We start from the raw sequence: 24899 nt of genomic DNA, 5'->3' as shown, positions 1-24899 counted from the left end.
AGTCAATTATCAAATGAGCCATTTCAATCAAGAATTTTCTAACTGGTAAATAAGGCGAATCTATACTATATATTAAACAAAATGGGGTTTTTAACCCCAAGGCCTGTGGGAGCTTCAATATCCCAATCTGAATTTTCTAAATTTCTTATTAAAAAAAAAAAAAAAAACTCAGCATTTATTGATTTGGTCAAAATCCCCTAATCAGCATTTATTAACTTTTTTCAATCCACATGTCTTTCCACATGCCTGCATTTATTGATTTGGTCAAAATCTCTTGATCAACATTTAAAATCCCCTTATACAAATAATTATAAATACAATCCGTGTATAGTTACTGCAGTACCCTTTTTAACTTCTCCCATATACTGTGGTTAGTGATAAGATTGTTAAATTATTTTTATAAAAAATCTTTAAAAACATCATTTATATATTAAAAAAAATCTGAAACAAATATAAATATCTGTAATTATCTCGTGCATAGCACGGGTGACAGGGTTTACTATAAACTCAATGGTGTACATCATCGAGTGGAGGCAAATATTATACTCAAGAAAGTGGAATTCATACCCCAAAAAAAAAAAAGAAAAAAAAAATCAATTTCATTAATCATGTGCTTATAACATACGACGGTGCTACATACACCAATTAGTATACTAACTAGTGTATCAAAATTAGTTATAATATTATTATTGACCCCACTCATTAATCACATTACAAATCTCAAAAATCTCTTAAATTATGTCACATCATCAATTGGTGCACTAGTTAGTATACTAATTGGGGCATATAACATTATTCTATAACAAAAGAAGATCAATTATTGGACCTAATATCATGGCCTTGTACAAATGGACTTATCACTAAAAAACCTTAAGGAAAATTATACAATAATAAGAGAGTATCATGTAGCCATATTTCTTCACCAATCACCATTTATTATATCTGTTATGTTCCTCAATCACCCGACACAAATAATTAATACTTCACATTTTCCACCAATTATGGCCAAAATTTATTTTGAATGTGGTTCTTTACAACCTTTTTTTTTTTTGGTGACTGGATGTCCGGACCAATTTACGCACACCTCACCTCAACTAATCACATGACCCACATAAAGTATACCCTCTACATAGATTGAACAAATCTCACACAAACCTTGTGAGCATAACCAGAATGAATGTGAGCCGCAGATTTATTTTTTTTTTTGCAAATTTTTCTATAATTTTTTTTTCGTGTGCACATGTAGCATTACTACATTGATCAATAGACACTTTCAAAAAAAATTAAAAATAAATTTGACTTGAACCGCTTAATTGGAAATCACGCCCTCAACCCTTGTTAAGAAAAGGAAAATGCGTGAGAGCTCGAATGTGTAGAGCTCCAATGGCTCAAAAATATTATCTTACCGGTAAGAGAATCAAAAAATACCCTAAAATGACGTTGTTTTGAGATTTCGAGCCATTCGAGCCATTTGATTTTCGAGCTACGTAGCAGTGCCGTTAAGAAAATGTCATCATGGCATATTATTTATTTTGAGTTAAGATTCTTAAGGATTTTCATCGCTTAATAAATTATCAAAACAGATTGGAATGAAAATATCATTCAAACGGATAGAGTTGCAACATATTATTAAAAACCAATATTAATAGTCTATAAATATTAAATGAATTTGAATTCTATAATTTTTTCTTAATTATTTTTGAATTTTAAATAAAGATAAATTAAGGGTGACTATTTGTAACAGACATACCCATTCTATAACAAAACCAGATTACATAAATCTTGTCAGCCAACAAATAGACCATGTTAACAGCAAGTTTAAGAACACAAAAGACTAGAAAAGCATTTTTATGACTCTTTGCTGATAACCTTATTTGTAAAGGAATCTTGAAAATTTTATAATTTTTTTACTAGATAACCATTTTTATAACTTGAAAGATTTATTCAAAAAAAATTCAAGTTACTAAAATTGGGAAACATGAATTTAAAGCTAACATAATAGCGAAGAATTTAAAGATTATTAGCCAAGTCTTATATTAACTTTTTTTATGTCATTTTAAATTCCATTTCTTATTTGTAAAAGCTAAAATGTTTGGTGTATGCCAAAGTTATGCTTAGAGAGAGAGGGAGAGAAATGTATGAACATAAAAATTGTTACACTAAAAACAGTCAATTTTATTATGGCTTCATAATTTTTTTACACGTCACATATTTCATTTCAAATCGATTAGCTATAACCGTATTTTGTGCCTAAACTAAGAAAAGGGGGAAAATAAAATAAAAGAAAAAAGGCGAAAAAAGAAAAGAGAGTTCACAAATGTTTCTAACAAAAACAAACCAACTTTACAAAAGACTTACTGTATTTCTACAATTCTTGCCAACTTGAAAGCAATCACTTCAAACATGTCTTGTTCCACTTTCAATGACGGCAGTTTCATTCAAAAACCCTCGAACCAAGGAGCATGGAGACAATTTACAATGACACAGCTTTCATCATAGAAAGTCGATTCCTATTCAGAATTGGAAAACAGAAGTGGTCTCATTCACCAGTAACCAGATATCAATAGATATCAAGCAAATAATAGGGTTTTTAGAGGATGATTTTAAGCTACAATAAGAGAAATCCGATAAAAAGTGATACATGCATGAAGAGAGTAATGCCAGTTGATATCAACTTGAAGAGCATGGTTCTTGATGAGCCGCTCACACTCAGCTGCCCGGGATTGACGAATTCATCCTTGCTAGCAGTTATGGAGACATTTACAGACAATGAACCTGAATAAGAGAGACTCAAATAAATTATGAGAGTTCATTTTTGAAAGAAAAAAAAGACAGTTCTGATGGACCTACAATCAAAATCAGCCCACCCAAGCCGTTGATGAGCCAAGTCATAAACAAAAATCTTATCTTTAAGAACAAGATCTGCAAAAAGAAGCCGATGAGTTCATTAATCTCAATGTTAAAAGGTGAGCGTGTGAGGCAACTAAACCTCAATGCTTTTGACAACTTGCAAGCTTCAAGGGTAAATGAAACATAAAATTGGTAGGAACCGTGTATACTCATGGACAATGTAAAAGATGTTATTTATTTCTTTCTTATGTTTCTAATAGTCATGACATATGCAAAGCTGGAAAGAAGCACAAAAGAATTTAACACACACAGACAAGGCTCGATGTTACCTAGATGCATCAAATTTAATGAGCAATGTTTGATAAGAAGAATTAGCCAAAAATAGATAATTTAGTAAATGATTTTCATTTAAGACTGAAAATTTGAGTCGGATTTTTGCTAATCCAAGTGCATATTTTAGAGTCATGGGTAGTTGATCAAGTTGCAAGATGAAATCTTGCATTGGGCACCAACTACACACAACCATTATAGGTCTTTAAACCTCATACACTGACCCACCAAAGCATCCTTCTAAGAATGGAAGCTTCATATTCCTTCATGCTCAAAACAATCTCTTAGCTATAGCATCAAGGTTGTTAAAAATGGGAATCGATCGTTGGGAGGATAATGTGGATCGGATCATAGAATCAAATCGAGGATCATAAGATTCTACTTTTAGTACAAAATAAAGTGAAAAAATATCAATAATGATATTGTATGTTACATAATTTTAAAATCATTAAAGATAAATAATATACTAATACAAATTTTTATATAACATTCACTAAAAATATCTATTATTAATAAAAATTGATAAAATGGTCACTAATATTGATTTTAGAGGGAAATCAAGTTTCCAGCTCTCCCTCCAAACAATTTTATTCAAATATTAAATTGAATGCACTAACTTTGATTTAGAGAGACAAAGCTTTCAAATCTCTTTCCAAACATTTTAATTCAAATAATTTGAAGAAATCTTGTTCTATTAGTAAAGAGAAGTTTTCACAATCTTGAAATTTGCAAATTGAATTCCTCATAAGAGGAGACATTTGCAGAGAGAGTTTTGATTAAAATTTTGATATATATACACATACATGTATATGAAACAAATAATAAGTAAAAAATTTGGTAGAATCGAATCATAGTAGAATCGGGATTGTAGTGCTTCTATACGATTTTAGAATCACAACTCCTAAGACTCTAAAAAATTTAAGATCCTAGTGCAATTCAGATCGTGTAGCTAAATTGAGGTCGTAGGATCGTAAGATCTACAATCTGTATCAAGAATTTGACAACCATGTACAGCCTATCACAGGGTTTTGGGATCAGGGCGTGCAAGGATTTGCCTTTTTTGTTCCATAAAAGGTTGTTTTATGTTCCTGTTCGTTCACCTCCAGTACATAGTGTTGTACTTGCTGACAGCACTTGAGAAGGAAAACACTTATAAAAAGAGGACTTATGAAGGAAAATACTACAAATAATTCAGCAATTTTCAATGGAGAAATAATCATTAGTCGTTAGAAAACCAAAGAAAGAACACTTGTGGTCAAAACCTAAAAAAGCTTCAAGTCAATGTTTTAAAAACCGTACTGGTGAGCGAACCTGAAAAGAGATCAGGTGAACGGGTCACTAGGTCAACTGTCGGGTTGAACTAGAATCAAATCGTGATGTCATAATTATTTTATGAATATTTTTATAATTTAAAAATAAATAAAATACATTCATTTAAAATATTTTTATAATTTAAATATATATATATATATTCATCAAACATATATGTTTATATTAATATTGTTTGTAAAAATATTAATTATACATGTGTTTGAGGGAAATTAGTTTGAATACAAATAATATTATATATTTCCTATATATTAACAAGAAACCATAGTGGTGGCAGAGTGGAAATTCATGCTCTTTGAAGCTTGAGGTGTTGGATTCAAGTCCCTTTAACATCAACTTTTTCAATATTGGACCAAACATAGCAAACCGGTCCGGTTTGCTTCAACCCAAGACAGTTCGTCCGATTTAGAGGTTTAACCACAGTTCGCACCGGTTTAGCTTAAATGACCAATTTTCAAGAGGGAACGTGTTAGAGGGTATATCCGGACCGGACCATAGACCGGTTGACAGTTCAACCGGTCGAACTGGCCGGTCCGGTCCAATTTTCAAAACATTGCTTCAAATAATTAAGGTGTCCTATTTATCAAAATAAATAAATAAATAAATAAATAATTAAAGGTGTCCTCTTTAATGATTGATCAAGCATTTCAGGTTCCATTTCAAGCGACATGTTATAATGTATTTCCATGTCAACGAACTTTAAAGCATGCCCGCACACACACACGGATGCAAACAGAGTAGAATATGTGCAATAAAGAGGAATTTCTGCAGAAAAAGCTTCTTGGTACCAAGAATGCTCACAGACCAAAGAGAAGAAAGATAAAATGCCATATTGCACAAACTGGAGTGCAATGCAATCTTTCAATTAAGCAAACCTGGCAGCCATTAGGTTTACAATGAGTGAAGAAATAAAAACCATAAACTCACCTGAAATAACTGTACACCTGCAACCAACGCTATATGTATAATTTATGCTTTGGTTTTGCTAACCTAACATGTGTTATATGGACTCTTCTACTTGCCAGTGTATTCATATGCACCGGGTATGACAAGGGTATGAGTGTGGGATATGTGTTCAACACTCGTACCCAATTTAGAAACTTGGATTGTCTAATGTTATAATGACATTCCCTAAGGTAACATTTTTTTTTCACATGACAAATCAACAAAAGTCACTGGACAGCACACCAAAAAAAAAAAAAAAAACCTGTTTTGTATCATTTTTGTTTCCTTATTTTATTATTGTTGTGTGTTTCCGGACACACAAACAATCAAAAGTTCAAATACATCCATTGTTCTGATTTTTTGTGCAAAAATCGCGTTTGGGGGTTTCCTTAAAATGGGTTGTTTTCAGAATTTTTTTATATACACTTTTCGAAAACGGATAGCTAAACAAGTTTTCTGTGTTTTCCAGAAAATGAAAATAAAACAGAAAACAAAAACAATACCAAACATGCAATAAACTCATGTGCACAATTATCCCCCGGTGCACAATTATCCCCCCATGCTATTGAATATTGATACTCATAATATATATGACCATCTAAATATATGCATGCATAGATATGATAATTAAACAAAAAGAATAGGAATACTAAATAAATACACAAAAACAAAACAGGAAAAGCAAATTAGAAACTTATTGCAGTACAAGTTTACTTGAAAAAACAAAAAAAAACAAAACAAAAAAGAAGGCCTGATGAGCAGCAAGCAACTAGCTGTGATCCCAATCCAATTTGACAAAATGCCTAGTCACATTATATTTATCACCAAAAAAATAAAAAATAAAAAATAAAAAAATGCCTAGTTGCATTTAGAACAGGTTGTGTCATCCCATGTGCCATATGGAGATTTTTGAGTTGCTAAATAGCCTTACACTAAAATGGAATGACTAAAAACCTGCTAAATACTGCTCACCAAAGATGAGGGCATGGGGGGTAGGAGCAAGTTATCTTATGCTTAAGCCACTACACTATGCCAACATATCTGTCCAGTAAAATATATCTTTTAGGGCTGGAACCAACCTCCTAAAATAGTTACCAGTTGATCCTGAGTTTTCTGAAAGCCAATGCACCACATTGCAGCACCATCCTGTCACAATGAATTGTCCAATTTAAGATTAGCAAATGAAGCTTGATACGTTTCATCACTGTAAAAAAAATGAAATTAGTCATGTCTATTTCAAAAAGTATGGAGAAAGGAGAAATTCAATTAATGATGTAATTTTGAGAACTCACAACTAAACCATCATGTACAAGGTAGTCTACTGGTCTTAAAACCATGGATGCACCACCAGCAAAGTTAAAAGCAACCGAAGGAAATATCTCAGTTATACTGCATATGAACAAATATGGATCATTTCAGGTGTCTAAACAATCATGTAATACTATTTATTCTTATAAATGAGTTCCAAACAAATATCAGAAAAATCATCTGTGGGACGAACCTGATGGGTACTCTATAACACTGGTTTCCTTTTGAAAAGATGGGTGTTGCAAATTGTGAAACAGCGGCAGTTATCTGCACAGTCAATAAGCAAATAAGCTTCAAATTAGATTGGCACAAATTTCTAAAAGATAAAAACAAATAATCTTGCCTCTAGTACTTCCAAACTATCACTAGTTTTATATAATTTTTAATAGAGAAATTTTGATATTCACTAGTTTGTCCCTCAATAAAGGGTTGTGTTAGCAAGTACCCTAAGAGTAGTGGTTAACAAAGCTTACAATGGTGGCACATTCCTTTCGGCAGACACTTTCATAAAGAATGTACAAGCATTTCAAGCTTGCTAACGAGTGCAATTGGGGCATTCATTAACAAAAACCAAAAATAAAAGCATTTCACCCAATGCCTATTAAAAGGCCATGCAGTGTATGAAGTTGATTATAACAATAAAGACAAAATGATGTTTAACCTTTAGATGGATTTTAAATAGTTCTATTGTTGTCAACTTACTGAAACAACCAATATAGAACTGTTTGGATACTTGGGTAATGGCAACTAGCTCAGGAATTAGAAGTACAGCGTACAGCAGATATAGGCTCTTTCCCAATTTACAAAAGCCTCATTATGGACCAGGGAACAGAGTTACACTATCAAAATGGCCCATCCAGAAAACCCTCTGCACGAATGTGTAATCAACTTTTCGTAACCAGAACTAAGAATGGCAACGGGCCAGGGCGGGGCCGGGGATCACACTCCCCGTCCCCGATCCCCGAAGCTACAAAATTCCTCGTCCCCGCCCCCGATCCCCGGTGGGGAACCCATCACTCCCCCCGCCCCCGCCCCCTAACAGGGATCGGGTTTCCCCGACCCCAGAAAATCCCCGTAACTGTCTCTCTCTTTCAGAAATAAATCATCAACAATCTTTCAGAAATAAATCATCAACAACAACATCATCATCAAAAAAAAATAGAGACAGATAGAGGCAGATACTTAGAGACGCACACATATACACACATACATAAGATCTGAGTGGTGGGATCTTCTCAGATCTGAGATGTGAGATATGAGAAAAAGGGAATCAATGGTGGCAGTGGCAGGATCTTCTCAGATCTGCCGTGGCGGAGGGAGGAGGAGGCGAAAGGCGACGGAGTATGAAGGTTCGGCAGTGGCCTGGAGGAGGAGGAAGCGACGGAGGAGGAGGCAGCGGCAAGAGGTGACGGAGGAGGAGGCGGCGAGAGGCGATGGAAGAGGAGGCGAGGGTGACTGCGTACGACGCCATCGCCAATCGCCGACTGCGGAGAGAAGAGAGAGAGAGGGAGTGAGAGAGAGACAGATCAGAGGAATATTAACAAATGAGGGGGTTATATATATGAATGAATGAAGGGGTATTATGGTAATTTTATTTCAGAGAGAAATGGGGATGAGGACGGGGCTGTGAAAGTTATTCCTGTCCCTGGCCCGAAACTGATCAAGGATTCAATTTCAAATACTATCCCTGGCCCGTCGGGGATATTTTCCCCAAAAAAACCACTCTTATCGGGGACGGGGGGTAGGGTCCCTGTCGGGCTGGGTTCAAATTGCCATCCCTAACTAGAATCCATGTTACGGTAAGAATCAAGCTTGCAAAGCCAAATATGAATGCCCTGTTCTTGTTCTCAGGTTTTCAAGCTTTGTTTGGCTAGAAAGTGTGAATATTAGGTATGAGAGGTGGTCCATTGTGGTTGTGGACTTCTGGGAAGATGGTAGGCACTTCAATGGCCAAAGACCTTTGGATCGAGGAGGCGGCGAAGGAGAAAGCAGTGAGAGACCTTAATCACCTGAGCAATGGAAATATATGATCATTTTGTGTTGTGTGAGTACATGCATGAATACCCCTTTTATAGATCAGAGTATTGGAGCCCAAATCACATATAGACAGAGTGGAGGTACTAGGCCTATCACTACGTCTCATGATTCAGACTTACAGAACGTTGTATCATGGGAGCTACAGAGGTAGATATGATACCTTAGAGGGTGTGTCATGGCATACCGCATATATAATGCTTCTCTCAAGGTGTTGGATGCTTGCTAAGTCAATGTCTCCTCTCTCTAAGACTAGTCAAGGACAAGTTTTCTTCCCTTGGGAAGCAAATCAAGCAACCTTGACAAACCTGTGATCTCATCCTCCAATCCACAATCCTCCAATGGTCCCGAGCAATGGATGCTTAGGCCCAGTTGCCAAGTGATGACTATGATAGTAGTAAGCAGTACATGCCCCTGCTTAAGCTAGGCATACAATCCCAATTAATCCGATAAGGACATTGTGGAACCTTGGGGTCTTGCACGTGGAGATGCTGACAGTGATGATGCGAAGCCCACAGGGCTCGCCACGTATCGGGCACGGTATAGATACCCACATAAAGGGGAAGAAAAAGAAAAAAAATAAAGTGAATAAATGAATGGAAAATGAAAAGAAAAATTGTCAATGTGTTTGGTTTCAATTTTCTAAATTCAATTTTCTGAAAATTGAGTTTTTTGTTTTTCGTGTTTTTTATTTTTAGTGAAAATTTTTAAAATTTTAAGCAATTTTTTTACTTTTTTAGATGCACCTTACTCAGATATATCTACAAAAGTAAAATTTTTGTGAAAAAATATTTTAACAAATTAATAAATACACAAAAATACGAAAAATATACTGAGCTTTCGTATTTTTTTATTTTTTGTATTTAGTGAATTTTTTAAATATTTTTTTTCACAAAAATTATACTTTTCAAGTGTATTTATGTAGATGTTTCCAAAAATTTAAAAAAAAAATTACTTAAAATATTTAAAAAATTCAGTGAAAATAAAAAAATACGAAAAACAAAAAAATATGATTTTTTTGAAAAGTGAATTCTAGAAACCAAAACCAAGCAAAGTGAATAACTTCCAACATGCATTTGGTTGGGTAGAAAATTTATCCAGAATATTACGACAAAATTAGATTTTACTGTCTGAATATTATGGAAGTTAAAAAATAATATTTTTTATTTGCATTAACTAACCTTTATTCATGTCCATGGGAGAGATGTCAATTATAGGAAGAAAGGAAAAAGTGGGAATCCAAATAGTAGAGATCACTTTCACGAGCAAAAAGAAAAAAGCATGTTTTTGCAGGGAAATATAAGTCATGTTTTCTAGAAATTATGCAATTACAAGGTTCCTATTTTCCAGAAAACTTTTCCCTTCCTAACCAAATTCCTGAAAAATTTTAAATATATTCCCTACACTTTCTACGATATTTTGCTTGACCAAAAGGGGCCTTGTACAACTATTTAGTATACCTTACACATTAATGTGGTTTTTTCCCTAGCAACTTAGACATAAATGCTGTTTAAAGGGCTTTTTGAAAATTTGCTCCAGTTTATATGCCTCAAGTTTCCCTTGATTTTGTCCCCTCCCATAAAATAGAAATTCTGAAGAAAAGAAAGGGAAAACGAACTTACAGCATTGACGAAAGGATCATAAGCTTCTTCCACCAGGTATGCCAAAGTTGTTCCAGAATCAACAATGGTTCCTCGGTTGCTTGATGTTGCAAACACTGCTGGATCAATAGGCAACAATTGGCCATTGACAGCAATGTTCTGGAGATCCAAATTATAATGAGACCTGGAAATTTTGAGACACAGAAAAAAAAAAATATCAAACATGCCGAAGAATAAAATATTCACATTCTCCGAATTTCCACATCTTTCTTTGCATATGACTAATTAGTTAGATAGTGGACTAATTAATACTGAAAAGAAATGAGAATAGCAGTCCTGCTTCACAAAAGAAAATTCATTCAAAAGCACAAGCTTTTATTGCAGCAAAACTTTAGTTTTTTCCTCTCTAAGTTGTCAACTAAAGGCCTAGCACCAGGTATTGGCCACCTCCAAGCCCTGGTAGCATCCTTCAATCCCTCCATGAACTCCATTTACCAAAGATGGTTCATCCGTTTTTTTTTTAAAGTGTCTTTAATTTTTTTTTTAGCAATATGTCAATGAATCCTTCTTCTTCTTTTTTTTCTTCTTTTTTTAATTTATTTATTGCCAGAGAAATATCCAAAACTTTGGCTTAACTGCACATTGTAAGCAACCGTCAACATGCATCAATAATATTAGTCTAGGTGGAGTGCTACCCGGAGGAAAAGAGTTTCAAGTTCAACACCCTCCACTTCATGAGATGTAGCCGCTTGCCAAAAGTTCCACCCTTTGGGTCAAGTGTCCTTTGTTTGACATTAAGGACAAATAACATGAAGTAAAAATCGCACATCCTACAATGTGCTAACAGACCTGCAAAGCTGATAGGTTGAAATAGACAAATCCATCGCATTCTTTGGATATTACTGCTTACTTATCCACTCTCAAGTCTTGGGAAAAGAAGAATGTTACAATAAAATAATTTTTTTTGAGAACCAGCATAAAACCAGTTACAATAAAAATGGGCAAGCAAATACTAGGGTCGGTCATATGCGGTCTTACAAAACAGGGTGTGGTGGAAATAGGCCAGATGTGTAGGTCAAATCTTCTCTAAATGGGCATGATGTATCAACAGTTGGATGAACTGGGAAACTACGACCTTTTGAAGCTAAAGGGACAACGTGTTAGGCTGTTAACAAATATAGTTAAAAGGAAATCTAACAAAGCATGCATAGAATAAACTAAGTGGGTAGGAGAGAAATAACAGAAATAAATAATACATGATATAGACTTTATAATGTTGTAGAAGATAGACATAGAACGGTCATGATACAACATTTTAAAATAATTTGCAATTTTTATGAGAACTAAGCAGATGATATTTTTAATAATTACTTGAAATAGGAATTTATATAATCAATGTAATTAGTGCTCATGAACCCCAAGTAACACTTAAACACAATTTACACATAATTCAGGAAATTTGAATAACATAATAGGAGGAGTTGCTAAAGGGACAAAAAATGGTGAAATAAAATGGTTAGAGAACTTAATGGTCATATAGAAAAGTTTGCTGAGCTTATGGAACATATATGGGGAACATGGATTTGGAGAGAAGAATGATAACAGGAAGGCCGTGGCAGAATTCACAATGTCATAGGATCTTATACATACACGAATATCAAAAGAGAGAAGAACATCTAATCAACATTATCTTCCAAAAAAGCAGCAGGTTAAGTCTCTCAAAAGTTGGACCTGAGAAGTGAGAACTAAGTTGAAGCTATCCTAAATGTCTGGATACCATCTTAAACCCCAACCATGACCTATAAATCATCCAGACAGATATTTAAATAAACTATATATTTTTGAAATCAGATAAATCAGCATGCCTAATTGGCTTATTAAGGTGTGCAAGTAATATTACTGGAATCAAATTGCACCGGATGGTTAAATTGAAAGCGTAATTGATTTAGTAAACATATATTACATGCAAATGCTACAATTGTATTGAATCAAAACCCTTGTGTGAAGCACACTTGAATTGTCCACTGCCACATATGATCACGATATCCATGAAAAAGTGAACAAACAAAGAAGAAGAAAGTTTGTGCAACACAGAATACGTACTGTGACGGGACAAGGGGACTATAGACGATGTTTGGATCCATAATCTCATCAAGAACTAATAATCCACCACCGTTGCCATCTCCTTTCAAGCAGTGGGAGAAAACCTTGGGAGTAATCCCTCGGGATGACAACTGTGATATGACAGACAGACCCTGTCGACCAAACCCAAAAATCCCATCAATTGCTTTATCTGGCATAATTAAGTCCCCAGACTGATTAGTGCTACACCTGTTCACAAATTCCAAAACAGCCAATCAAATGTTCAAAATCCACCCAACAAAAGTAAAGATGAACATTGATATGGGGATAAAACAACCACAATAGAAAAAGAGGACGGAAGTTTTGAAGTGTACACTCAACTCCTCAATCCTGATATGTGGCCAAGCCATTGCAGATATAACATATAAGATACATTCTGCTAAGATCATTACTTCTCTAATCCTCCTTCAGTTGACCTTCATCCTTCTTTTTACAGTTACCATTAGAAATTTTGGTCCTCATCCAGTTTATAATCCTCTTCCTCTTCCCCATTTACCAATGTAGAATCTACTAAGAGAATGAACACCACTGATTTTTTGTCATAGAACATAAGGCCACGAAGTTTTAGACAAAAAGCCACTAAAAAAGTTAATTCCCAAATGAACCCTAAGTTAACTGATTTTTTTTCAATTAGAAGATTGGTGAAATCATGTTGAAATAGCCAATGTCACATTTGCTTATGGTTCTTCTGTAAACTAAAATAATAATAAAAAAAAAGCTGCTAATTGTGGAAACCACATATTAGTCTATCACGAAGGCTTCTTATTTCACTCTTTTGACCATCTACTCTCTCCATCTAATAGTTATTTTGTGTCCCACATTGACACACACAACCTTTAGAAGTCATAACAGCTTACCCAAAAACAATTGGAGCGGAAGAGTTAGTGACCAAAGATGTGTAACAACCCTCATACTACTTACCGATTAATGACTGATTGATTACCGATAGACACTGATTACCGTTAAACTGAATTGATTATGACTGATAATTGAGCTGATTAAAAGTACTGAACTGACTGACTGGAGTCTGGAATTAATTGACTGACTGTATCTGTTTAAATGCATAACCTATCTGTTTGATTGTTTGATTATCTGTTCATGTTTTATGTTTAAACTGCTAATTGAAGGCCTTATCGGCGGCCGAACCAGGAATCGATTAATGTTTTATAATCCTCATAATTAATGTGAGTTTATGGTGTATTTATCTGAAAACTGATTAGGTATGATTAAATTAGATTAAAACGAGTTAATTGCAAAGTTTGCCATAATTACCAATTTGCCACCCTTAGTGGCCCACTCAATATAGCATATGTGAGCCTTGTACACACTGGAAGAACATTTCATCAGCTTTCTCCTTGCTATAACCGACCAAGAAGAGAGTTAGAGAGAGAGAGAGAATTGTTTTTGTTGATTTAGCTTGAGAATCTTGAAGAATTGAAGGAGTTTTGTACAATTGAGCTTCCCTATCCTAAATACAAGACTTAAGGTAGCTCCATTGTCTTCTTATTCATGTTTTGAGTGGATTCTTGCTTGGTTCATGTCATGTTGATGGAGTTTAGAGCCAATCGTGGATTAGATGTTGAATTGGAGCTTGATTGTTGCATGCATGTACATATATTGAAGTTTTGAGGTTGTAGTTCATAATACCTCACATGCATGTCCATCTTTTGGTCATACTCCATGAGTTCATATTGTTTTTGAAGGTTTGAGCTCTTTTGAAACAGCATTAAAGCTTTGGAAATGATTTAAGATCATGCATGCCATGTTTGAATGTTGTTCTTGAAACTTGGTTTGAAATCATGTTTAATTGAACTACCTTTGGGCTTTGATTTCTCAAATTGATCTATGAAACATGCTATACTATGAGTTTTGAAGTGTTTTCCAGAAAATTAGCCCAAAAGGATCGAATTTGATGCATTGGAACTTGATTTGAGCATTGGAGTTCAAATCTGGATTTTCCAGATTTTGGTCTCCCGCTCGAGCGGGGAAAGTGGCGCTCGAGCGGGGAATTCGAGCTCCCAGCATCTTGCACTGTTTTACAGTCCGCTCGAGCGGAGTAATGTACGCTCGAGCGGAGACCTTTGTTGCATGACCGCTCGAGCGGGAAAACTTGAGCTCGAGCGGGACTCTGTTTTTCTGAAAATGTTTTAAATGTGCATCTTTGCATCATCATCCCATTCTAGGCGTTCTTAGGCCTAGTTTAAGACATCTTGTTGAGGATATAGATATAGAACACGCCGAGGCATTAGGGATTAAGTTGTTAATCTTTCCCAACTGTGTAGCTTAGTGTGTGTTCAATCTGTTAACTGTGTAGGGTTGGCGACTGGGGAGACACGCTCTAGCTTACTATAGCCCAGAACTCAGTGAGTAACATTTGTGTAAAGATATGTTCAAACTGATTATCTTCTGAACAATTAAACTGAACTGTTTCTGAACAGTATTGTTAACTGAATGAATGAATGTATGACCTATATTCTGAACTGTATTGTGGCATCCTTAGCAACTACTGTTACTGACAACTACTGTTACAGAGATCTCTGTCGGTTCCCATGTTGGAACCACTACTGTTTACTGATATGATGGCCATCATTCACTGTTTGGTCTATTAAGACCTGGTCTGTTAAGACCTACTGTACTGTTTAGCTATTGGATGTACCACATATGACTGTTATAATCTGTGAAACTTGGAGCAAAGTGCTGCACGGAACTAAGTGCTACAGAGTGAGCCACCTCTAGAGTCTGTGCGAGACACCTCTTGAATCCATAAGAACTGTACTGTTTTCTGAAATGTTACTGTACTGTTACTGTTACTGTACTGCTACTGTACTGTTACTGTTACTGTACTGCTACTGTACTGTTACTGTTACTGTACTGCTACTATACTGTTACTGTTACTGTACTGCTTGTACTGTTACTGTTACTGTTACTGCTACTGTACTATTACTGTTACTGTTACTGCTACTGTACTGCTACTGTACTGCTACCGTTACTGCCACTGTACTGACGCTGCTACTAGTACTGCTAACGGATGTACCACGTACGATTACTATGATTTCTAAACGACTGTTACGGCATCAATATGAGCCACAAACTGACTGACCGATATACTGAATCAATGAACTGTTTAAATATTGAAAAGACATTCATCCTAAACCTCTTTACGTATTATGTTATTCACTGGGCTTTAGCTCACTGCTCATATATATATATGTAGGTGTTCAGGCACTGGACCGCTGCTAGGAGCGTCAGGCAAGCTTTTGTTTTGTCAGCCAACCACTGTGCCTCACTGTGAGGTTCTAAGCCGTTCAAGCTTCGGCTTTGGGGTGTTTTAATATTCCCCGTCTATCCCTGTAACTGTTTTGTTTACTGTATAGACTATTACTATACCGTTTATTAGGGATTAGATCCCTGTTCTGAATGATTGTACTTGTATGTGTAGACTGTCACAGCTCATTGGACATTGTTTATTTACTGTATTGGCTTCCGCCAGGCCCTGTACTCTGTTTTACTGGATTACTGTTAGGCAGGCCTTCGGTAATCTCGAATTACTGGCCGGTTACGGTGCTAAACCCATAGGGCCGGGTTTGGGTCGTGACAGAGTGGTATCAGAGCGATACTTAACCACGAGTTATACTGCACACACGTGTCCAAATGAGCTATTGGATGTCCTAGAAAAGTAATTAGGGCATCGCATGAACTTGAGAAGTGTGTGTGGCCATGATTTGAATAAATGTGTTAATGTGTTTAAGTATGCAACTGTCTATGCTTATGATTACCGTATTGTCTATGGTGAAATGAACGCAACCTACATGCATACTTAAAGAAGTTAAGTGGTATAACATGTAATGTGAATGTTAATACCGAATATGGAATCTATGTGATTATGGACGTGTGGTAGTAAAGGGTCATGTGACCGTACCTGAGTTGAATTGAAAGCATACACGCGTCTGATATGAAATAAAACGTGAAATCAGTAAGAACCTCTCCTGGATTGATAATCACCCTGTTGTGTGTAAACAAGGGAAAGGGCGAGGATTGTGAACGAAACTGAATCTTCTGATCTAAGGATTAATAGGCTAGAATGAATGATTGAAGCCTTAATTGAAAATCTGAGATAATAAAGGCAGACATATGTGCCTGAACCAACTGAATATGAACTGATGACACTGATAGAGAAACCCAACGAACTGAAACCACCGAAATTTCTGGGAAGTACCGAACCACTGAAACTGAGGCTTGGGTTCAGAAACTGAGAAAATAGGTGAAGTGTTCTTCGAAAAATACTTTCCCCCAATGCATCCAAGATAGGGAAGTATCTGAGTTTGAACAACTTGAGTAAGGTGATAAGACTGTGGTCGAATGCGAGGTGAAATTTACCCAGCTAATTTGATAGGCACCCCACATGTTAGATACTGTCTACAAAAGAATAGAAAAGAATTGAAGGTGGGCGTGACCTAGATGTGTTTGATTGAATTGACGTGCTAAAACCCAACAAAGCATGTAGATGCCCTGGATAGAGTATTAATGCCTGAGACAACGTAGCAGCATTGAAGTATCCAAATCAACATCGTCGACCGAATCAGAAAGAATGAAACGGAAGTAACAGAAAGTGAAAATGACCACTGCGAATGGAAAACCTCGGGCAATAGCCTTGACCAATGATATACCTATCTATACCGATTGTGGGAAATAACATTAGGGCGTTGCCACCGCCTGTCGGAAACTCGCTTTAGACGAGGACAGGAAGGACACTTGCCTAAATCTTGCCCACAAACTCAACCGAACGATAGAGTCTAAATCTAGACCCTAGTTCCAGAGAATGCTCGGAACACTGAGATGACTGACGCGGGTATTTACCTTAACTATGTGTAATTGCCTATACGAACATTTGAGTGGGAATCGTACATTCCTTAATCCGATAAAGACTGTGAACATACTGACGGAACCAACTGAATTACTGAAATTATGAACCCTATGCTATGAGAATTGTTAGGACTTGTGAACAGCGAGAATTTGCTGAGTTAGGTCCTTGTATCGTATTGCAACAACTGAACGTGAACTATTAAGCATGACCTTTTGAACTGTGCTAGAACTGTTGAACGTGGGAACACCTTATGACTGACTGTAATTCGAGAAATCTGTACAGCTATGATTCGGACTGAACTATTATATATTGACGAACATCATTAAATGATCGGACCCTTGAACTCGAATTATATACGTGAACTGTTTGTGTGTGGGACTTCTGAAATTAAGAACCCATATTAGCTTGTAAAGATGAACTACTGCGTATGAATTTGCGAACGAATGCTCACATGCTAATTGATTTTAGGCTCACACCTGTACATATGTTCCCATGCTTGTAATACGATTAGGGCTGTCAGGTCTGGACTGTGGTTAATGAGTCTTTCGAGATCTACTATTTGATGCGGACTATGTACAACACCGTAACGCCTTATGTTAACAATTACCTATGCTATGAAAACTGTTTGGACTCATGTACATGTTCGCATACCTTTGCTTAAGAATGTTACTAGACTGGGTAGACTTATGACTGTACCTTTGCTCGAACTGATTGGTATATAATTTGTTGATAACGTAACCGTTGGGACTATGACTCTAGACTTGTGTGACTGAATAAAGACCCCGACGAATAAACTCTTGACCGTGAATCGTGATCGTGGAAAATTGACATGACTATTTGAATAGACCTGCGAGCCTATGCTCTAGTGACTGTATGACTGATTTGGAACCCTCGTAGGGCAACTCCCTATTATGTGTCCGAGAATCTCGTGTAATGTATTGATGTATGCCATATGCCTATATGAAAGATTTATTTGGAAGTTGCTATACTGACTGTGATGTTTACCTCTCGATGTGAATAACTACATTGCCTGTAAACTTAATGGGAGGAACACATTGTATATGATCTGTACTGCTTCGATATGAATTATAATGATACCAAACCCTGATGTAAGTTTGACAATAAATGGACTCAGACTAATTGCGCAACTACCGACTGTGTACTAAAATGACTGGAGTATGAACTTCTGTACCTCATCTGGAAATGATAAGAATGAAACTGCTACCTGATCTGATCCGATAGAACCGTGGGTTGATGAAACCCTTTGTGTAACTAATAGAACTTCTGTTTGATGCTTATGCTTCGAACTCTTACTTATTATGATTGGGCAGAACTGGCATTTGAAATGACCTAGTCGAACTTTCATCGATTTGACTTGAGAAAACTCTTATTGAGAACTATTACCTGATTTACTTACAATATGGGGAAACTGGGTACATGACATGTGATTACTTACCCGGTATTACCGTTATGATTATGAACTTGTTTGACTAGGGAATGATTGTTTTGGTGATTACCGTGCTTCAGAACTGATGGGATTTATTGACAACAGATTGGCTTTGATTATGAACCCTCACTATCTGGAAGTATATGTAATCAGTATGACTGCTTCCGTATTGATACGTGGTATGATCGAATCTGTAAGGACTGAAACTGATGAATAGTATGTGAATGATTACTTCAGAACTCTGTCTACTGCTATGGAAGTGATGTACAACTGACTGTGATGGATTACCGAATTAAGGACAAATTGAACAAAGACCAGATGAATGACTCAGAAGTGAACGAATCGAATCTCTGTAACTTAACGGGGGAAATTACTTATGAAATGAGGCCAGTGCAATCCATAACCCCGATAAGTACTTGATATAAGTAGTGTGATTACCACTACAGTAAAGTTGTGTGCAACTGTATTCATGTTCTGTGTCACGAAATAAGTTTTGTTTCCTGTAATGCTATATGTTGTATACTGATTAAGGGGTCAACCTCTGATATGTATTCGTGAGTCTTAATATTATGTGGTATATGTTAGCTGCCCGGTATTGGAGGTTCCTTATGGAACTTATATTTGTCTGCACTCTGTTACCCGTACCGGAGGCCTCGTTACGAGGGCTCAGCTTCTGCTCTGTATCCGAATCTGTTCCTGACTCTAAAACCTGACTAGGTCTAAGACTCCATTATAATTCGGACCCTAATCTCTGTATGCAATTTATGATTCTATTTCTGTGCACTGCTAAGATTGAGATTGGGTCATGAAACTGTTATGAATATGATTATGCTCCTGTTAAAGAATGAAAGCTACTGTTATGTTAGGCGTTATCTCTGTTGCCGTATGTTAATTCGAGTTTGGAGGACCAAACTCTTTATAAGGAGGGGAGACTGTAACAACCCTCATACTACTTACCGATTAATGACTGATTGATTACCGATAGACACTGATTACCGTTAAACTGAATTGATTATGACTGATAATTGAGCTGATTAAAAGTACTGAACTGACTGACTGGAGTCTGGAATTAATTGACTGACTGTATCTGTTTAAATGCATAACCTATCTGTTTGATTGTTTGATTATCTGTTCATGTTTTATGTTTAAACTGCTAATTGAAGGCCTTATCGGCGGCCGAACCAGGAATCGATTAATGTTTTATAATCCTCATAATTAATGTGAGTTTATGGTGTATTTATCTGAAAACTGATTAGGTATGATTAAATTAGATTAAAACGAGTTAATTGCAAAGTTTGCCATAATTACCAATTTGCCACCCTTAGTGGCCCACTCAATATAGCATATGTGAGCCTTGTACACACTGGAAGAACATTTCATCAGCTTTCTCCTTGCTATAACCGACCAAGAAGAGAGTTAGAGAGAGAGAGAGAATTGTTCTTGTTGATTTAGCTTGAGAATCTTGAAGAATTGAAGGAGTTTTGTACAATTGAGCTTCCCTATCCTAAATACAAGACTTAAGGTAGCTCCATTGTCTTCTTATTCATGTTTTGAGTGGATTCTTGCTTGGTTCATGTCATGTTGATGGAGTTTAGAGCCAATCGTGGATTAGATGTTGAATTGGAGCTTGATTGTTGCATGCATGTACATATATTGAAGTTTTGAGGTTGTAGTTCATAATACCTCACATGCATGTCCATCTTTTGGTCATACTCCATGAGTTCATCTTGTTTTTGAAGGTTTGAGCTCTTTTGAAACAGCATTAAAGCTTTGGAAATGATGTAAGATCATGCATGCCATGTTTGCATGTTGTTCTTGAAACTTGGTTTGAAATCATGTTTAATTGAACTACCTTTGGGCTTTGATTTCTCAAATTGATCTTTGAAACATGCTATACTATGAGTTTTGAAGTGTTTTCCAGAAAATTAGCCCAAAAGGATCGAATTTAATGCATTGGAACTTGATTTGAGCATTGGAGTTCAAATCTGGATTTTCCAGATTTTGGTCTCCCGCTCGAGCGGGGAAAGTGGCGCTCGAGCGGGGAATTCGAGCTCCCAGCATCTTGCACTGTTTTACAGTCCGCTCGAGCGGAGTAATGTACGCTCGAGCGGAGACCTTTGTTGCATGACCGCTCGAGCGGGAAAACTTGAGCTCGAGCGGGACTCTGTTTTTCTGAAAATGTTTTAAATGTGCATCTTTGCATCCTCATCCCATTCTAGGCGTTCTTAGGCCTAGTTTAAGACATCTTGTTGAGGATATAGATATAGAACACGCCGAGGCATTAGGGATTAAGTTGTTAATCTTTCCCAACTGTGTAGCTTAGTGTGTGTTCAATCTGTTAACTGTGTAGGGTTGGCGACTGGGGAGACACGCTCTAGCTTACTATAGCCCAGAACTCAGTGAGTAACATTTGTGTAAAGATATGTTCAAACTGATTATCTTCTGAACAATTAAACTGAACTGTTTCTGAACGGTATTGTTAACTGAATGAATGAATGTATGACCTATATTCTGAACTGTATTGTGGCATCCTTAGCAACTACTGTTACTGACAACTACTGTTACAGAGATCTCTGTCGGTTCCCATGTTGGAACCACTACTGTTTACTGATATGATGGCCATCATTCACTGTTTGGTCTATTAAGACCTGGTCTGTTAAGACCTACTGTACTGTTTAGCTATTGGATGTACCACATATGACTGTTATAATCTGTGAAACTTGGAGCAAAGTGCTGCACGGAACTAAGTGCTACAGAGTGAGCCACCTCTAGAGTCTGTGCGAGACACCTCTTGAATCCATAAGAACTGTACTGTTTTCTGAAATGTTACTGTACTGTTACTGTTACTGTACTGCTACTGTACTGTTACTGTTACTGTACTGCTACTATACTGTTACTGTTACTGTACTGCTTGTACTGTTACTGTTACTGTTACTGCTACTGTACTATTACTGTTACTGTTACTGCTACTGTACTGCTACTGTACTGCTACCGTTACTGCCACTGTACTGACGCTGCTACTAGTACTGCTAACGGATGTACCACGTACGATTACTATGATTTCTAAACGACTGTTACGGCATCAATATGAGCCACAAACTGACTGACCGATATACTGAATCAATGAACTGTTTAAATATTGAAAAGACATTCATCCTAAACCTCTTTACGTATTATGTTATTCACTGGGCTTTAGCTCACTGCTCATATATATATATGTAGGTGTTCAGGCACTGGACCGCTGCTAGGAGCGTCAGGCAAGCTTTTGTTTTGTCAGCCAACCACTGTGCCTCACTGTGAGGTTCTAAGCCGTTCAAGCTTCGGCTTTGGGGTGTTTTAATATTCCCCGTCTATCCCTGTAACTGTTTTGTTTACTGTATAGACTATTACTATACCGTTTATTAGGGATTAGATCCCTGTTCTGAATGATTGTACTTGTATGTGTAGACTGTCACAGCTCATTGGACATTGTTTATTTACTGTATTGGCTTCCGCCAGGCCCTGTACTCTGTTTTACTGGATTACTGTTAGGCAGGCCTTCGGTAATCTCGAATTACTGGCCGGTTACGGTGCTAAACCCATAGGGCCGGGTTTGGGTCGTGACAAGATGCCCCCATAATTGTGTCAAAATACAGAAAATCAGATACATAAAAACCAGACGTCCCACTTCCATCTTTATACTGAAATGAATAACAGCACTGATTACTCTGAGCAGAGCATTCAGCAGCCGCAGTTTGAATTATAGAAGCACATATTGGATCTGAACAAGACACCAGAGAAGCAGTTGCTGAGCTGGCAGGATCAAAGAAATTGAGCTTAATCTGCACACATACACACACAAAATAGTATCAGTAACTTAATTAGTCAGTCTGACAACATGATAGATCAAAGAATAAATTAAGTAGCAAAACAAGTACTTACACCAAGGTCACTTGATTTGGGGCAGTTATTGCAGGAATTGCAAGTAACCCACAAGATGTCACTTCCAGTATCAATCTGCACACTGAATTCCTTTGGTGGAGAACCCAATTTAACTCTTGTAAAATAAAGCCTATTGTAAAAGCCCAAAATGAAGAATATAGTCAATGCCATAATACATTTATCACAAAATTGAAGTTTGTAATGGACAAAAATTAAATAAAATAATGTTCATGAAATCCCAGGAAGGGTAAATAAACAAGAATACAAGAGTTGAACTATATTTAATATGATACCAGTCAGGTTTTACCCACTAATGTTTGCATCAGAACAAAAATTAAGGAAAGTGATGACAAAAAGAGAAGAAACATGAATACCAGAAATTCATCAAAATCAAGGACCCATATCACAAATGAAAAATCAAGAACACAGAACAGCGAAAAACCCAACATTTTATGCAACAACTTAAATTTGAGCCAAATGATACAATACAATAATGCAACAAAGAAGCATAATATACAACAAATTGAACAAACTATGAACTGCTAAGAATTCTAGAGAGAGAGAGAGGATTAGTGGATTTTAATAGCATTACCCGCCCAGGAATTGATCAGAGTTTCCGAGGAGTGAGAAATTGACGACGCCGCTGACCACACCTTGCAAGATTCGGGCGTGTCTTGATCGGTCCCGAGCTCTGAGAACCTCAAGCTCGACATGCTGGTTCGCCGGAAAAGCCCTCTCCAGAGTCAGAAGACTCGCCGGAAATCCACCGCCGTACACCACCGAATCGGCGGCGGCTGCTATGAACGCCAAGATGAAGAGCTCCACCCCATACATCGCCAGCATTCCGGCTCAACCTTCCCCACCACCACCCAAATTATATACACCTCTCTCTCTCTCTCTATATATATATATATACATATATATGATGTGTGTGTGTATACAGTGAGAATCATAGAGAAAGAAAGAGGGTGGACCGAGATTGACTGTTGCTGGCAGACATGTTGTACATGTGCGTGTATAAGAGAAGTTTCTAATCATTTTGATTTTTCTACGTCAATATTTCATTCAACAAGTGCTAAAATATTGATGGAAAATGGCAGCAGCCAATTAAAGTCTATAAAAGGCGTAGGCTCAAGTCTTAATTTAGCATATGCTAGATGATGTGGGGCCTATTTGGGAGATTAACTAGATTTGTGATTTATTTAAAAGTGTCTTTTGAGTTTCTCAAGTCAAATGTGTTTAAATTTCTAGTCAATGTCTTTGGATTATTTAGTTGGTCAAAGAGTCTTCTAGAGTCTTTCACATGATTAATGCATTAAAGAGTCCTAGGGAGTCTAAGTTAGTCATGTCATTTAATTTGGAAAGTTTTAGAATCAAGATGAAGTGAGTATAAATTATATTGTAAGTCTTGTGGCAAATTATGAATGGAATGAATGAAAATTAACTTATGCTTCTATGATTGTGCTGATGCAATCTTTATTTAGTGTGATGCTAAAGAGCCCATTGGTGTGATGCCTTCTAGGTGTGATATCTAGATCTATCCTTCTTTAACCCTTCCTCTGCTTCCTACAAATCACTGTTCATATTTACTGTTCACAACCCCCAAAACAGCCCTATTATTTGTGTTTTTGCTCATACTTAGGCCTATTTCGAATTTGTCCTGCATCAACTTGGTATCAGAGCGAGAGCAGCATCATGTCTACACGATCCGGAAAGCCATTTAGGGGAAGATTAACTGATTACCAGCGTGACGAGATTCTGCTAAAGCTTGTGGAGCAGATAGATAATTTTAGTCTGCGCATCAATACTTTGGAAGGCCAAACAACTCAACCTAACGATGGTGAACAAGGCAAAAACTCTGGGAATAACAATACTAATGAAAATGGCGAAAATCAAGGCGAGCGCATGGAAGAGCAGCGTGTAGATCCGCTACAAAGGCAGCAATTAAGGGCTGGCCAAAATCAGGGAAGGCAGCAAAATTCCATGTCTGATTGGGCCCATGATTTATTGCAAAGGAACCAATATGAGACCTATGATTCAGCCGGAGATATCACTAAGAAGATTAAAATGGAGGTTCCAGATTTTGAAGGTAAGGTCAATCCTACTTTGTTTCATGATTGGCTTGCTT

General features: G+C 36.7%; 1 protein-coding gene across 2 annotated transcripts; it reads right to left on the bottom strand.

Moving 5' to 3' along the window:
• Positions 1-2151: 2151 nt before the first annotated feature.
• On the bottom strand, positions 2152-23719 carry LOC114304450 (aspartic proteinase 36-like). 2 transcript variants are annotated; one of them, XM_082891715.1, is made up of 12 exons: positions 23364-23714; positions 22772-22901; positions 22461-22671; positions 13397-13436; positions 12501-12728; positions 10419-10581; positions 6956-7029; positions 6747-6843; positions 6534-6600; positions 2851-2922; positions 2646-2775; positions 2152-2510 (listed from the first exon to the last, which is right to left on the bottom strand). In XM_082891715.1, the coding sequence occupies exons 1-12, from the start codon at positions 23612-23614 to the stop codon at positions 2474-2476; spliced, it is 1500 nt and encodes a 499-aa protein (XP_082747841.1). In that variant the 5' UTR covers positions 23615-23714; the 3' UTR covers positions 2152-2473. The 2 variants fall into 2 exon arrangements, with proteins under 2 accessions (XP_082747841.1, XP_082747842.1); XM_082891716.1 differs by lacking the exon at positions 2851-2922 and having other exon boundaries at positions 2152-2775; positions 23364-23719.
• Positions 23720-24899: the final 1180 nt, after the last annotated feature.

This window comes from Camellia sinensis, chromosome 10, assembly GCF_055761805.1.
Source record: "Camellia sinensis isolate YWXY chromosome 10, ASM5576180v1, whole genome shotgun sequence".
Lineage (NCBI taxonomy): Eukaryota > Viridiplantae > Streptophyta > Magnoliopsida > Ericales > Theaceae > Camellia > Camellia sinensis.
This window is presented reverse-complemented; position numbering and strand designations above follow the sequence as displayed.

Coding starts and splice junctions, on each gene's coding strand:
- LOC114304450 (XM_082891715.1), bottom strand. CDS start 23,614: ATGCTGGCGATGTATGGGGTGGAGCTCTTCATCTTGGCGTTCATAGCA. Junction 22,902..23,363: donor TCTGATCAATTCCTGGGCGG/GTAATGCTATTA, acceptor CTTTTACAATAG/GCTTTATTTTACAAGAGTTA. Junction 13,437..22,460: donor TTTTGACACAATTATGGGGG/CATCTTGTCACG, acceptor AGGGTTGTTACA/CATCTTTGGTCACTAACTCT.